General features: G+C 50.6%; 1 protein-coding gene across 1 annotated transcript; it reads right to left on the bottom strand.

The window, feature by feature from the left end:
* Positions 1 to 223: 223 nt before the first annotated feature.
* Positions 224 to 2,038, bottom strand: LOC148570041 (uncharacterized). The gene is made up of 2 exons (XM_088506804.1): positions 1,271 to 2,038; positions 224 to 904 (listed from the first exon to the last, which is right to left on the bottom strand). Exons 1-2 carry the CDS (start codon positions 2,036 to 2,038, stop codon positions 224 to 226), a joined length of 1,449 nt encoding a protein of 482 aa, XP_088362930.1.
* Positions 2,039 to 3,548: the final 1,510 nt, after the last annotated feature.

The following is a 3,548-nucleotide window of genomic DNA, read 5'->3' as shown; positions in this document are numbered from 1 at the left end:
TTAAACTTAGGTGGCTCCCGGGATGATCAGTCCCGGGGTGCCGTATCGTGATTCCGTTTAACGTATTATATGGAACTTGTTGTCGTGGGATGTGTAAGTAGGGATCAATAGAGAGGTAATTTTGACAAGTAAACATTAACAGGTAATTGAGCAAGTCTATTATCGTAGCAAGTGCAAAAGTAAATGATTAAGCTCGTTAGGTCGCCTAGTCGGCGTGCTTGAGCTAAGAATAAAACCTTCTCAGGTTACCTGCATTCCAAGTTCTCGGGACCTCTTTACCATCGAGCTTCTCCAATTTGTAGGCGCCCTTGCCAATCACTTCTTTGACTCTGTAGGGACCTTCCCAGTTCACTGCCAGTTTAGCTTCTCCCTGGGTCAGTAGTCCGATGTCGTTGCGCCGTAGGACAAGGTCGTTTTGCTCAAATTCCCTCTTGAGCACTTTGGAGTTGTAGCGTAGGGCCATTCTTTGCTTTAGTGCTATTTCTGACAAATGGGCTATCTCCCTAGCCTCGTCTGCTAGGTCTTTTTCCACCGCTTCCTCTACTCCCTTCAGAAGTAATCGTGGGCTTGGCTCGCCGATCTCTACGGGTATCATTGCTTCCACCCCATACGTCAGGCGGAATGGGGTTTTCCCTGTGGAGGATTGCTCGGTTGTTCGGTAGGACCAGAGAACCGAGGCGAGTTCGTCGGCCCATGCCCTTTTTTTGTTGTCCAGCCGCTTCTTGAGGCCTAGCAAGACGACCTTGTTTGCGGCCTCAACTTGACCATTTGTCTGGGGGTGTTCTACTGAGGAGAATTTCTGCTTTATGCCTAGGCCGGTGAGGAACTCCATGAATTTCTTGTCGGTGAACTGTGTCCCATTGTCAGAGATGACGACTTCCGGGATGCCAAATCGAGTTATCACCTGCCTCCACACGAACTTTCGACAATTGGCTGAGGATATGCTCGCCAGTGGTTCAGCTTCTATCCATTTGGTGTAGTAGTCAATAGCGACTATGAGGTATTTGACTTGCCCCGGGCCGACCGGGAAAGGTCTCAGTAGATCGATTCCCCATTATGCGAAAGGTCGGGAGGATGTTAGCAGGCTTAGTTCAGTTGTCGGCGCTCTGTGGAAGTTGGCGTTCTCTTGGCACTTGACACATTTCCTTACGAACTCTTTTGAGTCGACCATCATCGACGACCAGTAATATCCAGCTCGGATGAGCTTTCTTGCTAGGGCTTTGCCCCCGATGTGGTGACCGCAGCATCCCTCGTGGACTTCTTTGAGTACGTAGTCCGTTTGGTCGGGATGGAGGCACTTCAGCAAGGGCTGGCTAAGTCCCTTTTTGAATAGTTGGCCTTGTATGATCGCATATCTGGCCGCCTCCCTTCTCAATGCTTTATCCTCCTTCTCGTCTTCAGGGAGTTTGCCGTTTTCTAGGAAATCAGTGATGGGGTCCATCCAGGAGGGACCTATCTTTGTCAGGTGGAGGGCGACTGCTGGTTCCTTTATCATTCCTTGAATAAGGGACCTGTTGCCGACTCCTGGTTTCGTGCTCGCTAGCTTTGATAGGAGGTCTGCCCGTGTGTTCCTTTCCCTCGGAACGTGTTGGACCGCGACCTCCTCGAATTGTTTTGCCAGCTCTTTGATCTTTTCCAAGTACTTTTGTAATAGCGAGTCCCTGGCTTGGTAGCTTCCGTTCACCTGCGAGGTAACGACCTGTGAGTCACTGCATACTTCCAGCCTCGTAGCCCCGACTTCTCGAGCTAGGATCAAGCCGCCCAGGAGGGCCTCGTATTCCGCTTGGTTGTTTGATACGGGAAACTCGAACTTGATTGATTGTTCGTATATGACTCCGGCAGAACTTTCCAAGATGATCCCGGCACCCCCAGACGTTTGGTTGGAGGCTCCGTCCACATGGAGCCTCCACCGTATGCCCGCTTCCTCGGTCGGGTCCCCCGCTACTTCCACCAAGAAGTCTGTCATTGCTTGTGCCTTGATCGCATGTCGGGGCTCATATCGCAAATCATATTGAGATAGTTCGATGGCCCAAGTCATCATTCTTCCCGTTAAGTTGGGTTTTTGGAGCACTTGGTGGATTCCTTGGTCTGTTCTTACGACCACTTGGTGACACTGAAAATACTGTCGTAGTCTTCAGGAGGAGGTTAGCAGTGCTAGAGCCAGCTTCTCTAGTTTGCTGTATCTTAGTTCTGCTCCTTGTAGTGCTCTACTCACAAAGTAAACTGGTTGTTGAATCTTTCCTTCTTCCCGTACCAAGACTGCCGCCAGCGCCTCCTCCGTTATGGCCAGGTACAGGCAGAGCGGTTCTCCGACTTTTGGCTTCCCGAGCACGGGTGGTGTGGCTAGGATTTCTTTGAAATGATTGAATGCTTCCTCACACGCCGGGGTCCAATAAAAAACTATCCCTTTTTTCATAAGGTTGAAAAATGGCAGCGCTCTAGCAGCCGACGCTCTGAGGAAATGGGATAAAGCGGTGACTTTTCTGGATAGCCTCTGAACATCCTTGACGCAGCCCGGACTCTTCATTCGGAGTATTGCTTGGCATTTTTCCGGGTTGGCCTCGACCCCTCTTTGGGTTATCATGAACCCTAGGAATTTTCCTGCTTCCATGGCAAAGGCGCATTTGAGTGGGTTGAGCCTCATGCCGTATTTTCGGAGGGAGGCGAACACGTTTCCCAGGTCGCTTATGAGGTCCTCAAACCGGGTGGTCTTTGCGAGGATATCATCTACATACACCTCCACCGTTTTGCCTATGAGGTCACTAAATATTTTGTTCATTAGCCTTTGGTATGTTGCCCCAGCGTTCTTCAGGCCGAACGACATCACCTTGTAGCAATATGTCCCTCTTGGCATTATGAACGCCGTTTTCTCTTTGTCAGGTCGGTGCATTGGTATCTGATTATAGCCTGAGTAAGCGTCCATAAAGCTCAGGTACCGGTATCCCGCTGCTGCGTCGACGAGCGCATTGATGTTGGGCAGGGGGTAGCAGTCCTTGGGGCATGCTTTGTTGAGATCAGAGTAATTCACACACATCCTCCATTTCCCATTGTGTTTTTTCACTAGAACCACATTCAACACCCATGTCGAGTAGTCAAGTTCTCGAATAAATCCTGCTTCGAGGAGGCTAGCCGTCTGCCTGGCCACCTCCTCTGCTCGCTCTTGCGACATTTTCCTTCTTCTTTGAGCTACCGGTCTTGCGTCCGCCGTCACGGCCAGGTGATGTGACATGAGTTGGGGGTCTATACCCGGCATGTCGGCTGGCGTCCATGCAAATAGGTCACCGTTGGCTCTTATCATTTCCATTAAAGGTTCCGTCAGGTCGTGTGGGAGGTTTCTGTTCACGAAGGTGAACTTCTCCTCCGTATCCTCGACTCTGAGCCTCTCTAAGTTCCCTTCTGGCTCAGGTCTCGGCTTGTCGCTGACTCTAGCGTCCAGGTCGGCAAGAAACACCCCCGATGCCTCTTTAGATTTTTTCCTTAAGGAGAAGCTGGCATTATCGCAAGCGACCGCCGTTTTCAAGTCTCCTTTTATGGATCCCACAGATCCG

The sequence above is a fragment of the Arachis ipaensis genome, chromosome B3, assembly GCF_059453495.1.
Source record: "Arachis ipaensis isolate K30076 ecotype BB chromosome B3, ASM5945349v1, whole genome shotgun sequence".
NCBI classification, from domain to species: domain Eukaryota; kingdom Viridiplantae; phylum Streptophyta; class Magnoliopsida; order Fabales; family Fabaceae; genus Arachis; species Arachis ipaensis.
The sequence above is the reverse complement of the archived record's forward strand: the minus strand, read 5'-3'. Positions and strand labels throughout refer to the sequence as shown.

What these genes read in the sequence shown, in the direction of transcription:
- LOC148570041 (XM_088506804.1), bottom strand. Translation starts at nt 2,038, where the DNA reads ATGACTTGGGCCATCGAACTATCTCAATATGATTTGCGATATGAGCCC. An exon ending in ATCCCGACCAAACGGACTAC is followed by an intron (nt 905 to 1,270) that starts GTACTCAAAGAA and finishes GTGTGGAGGCAG; the next exon opens with GTGATAACTCGATTTGGCAT.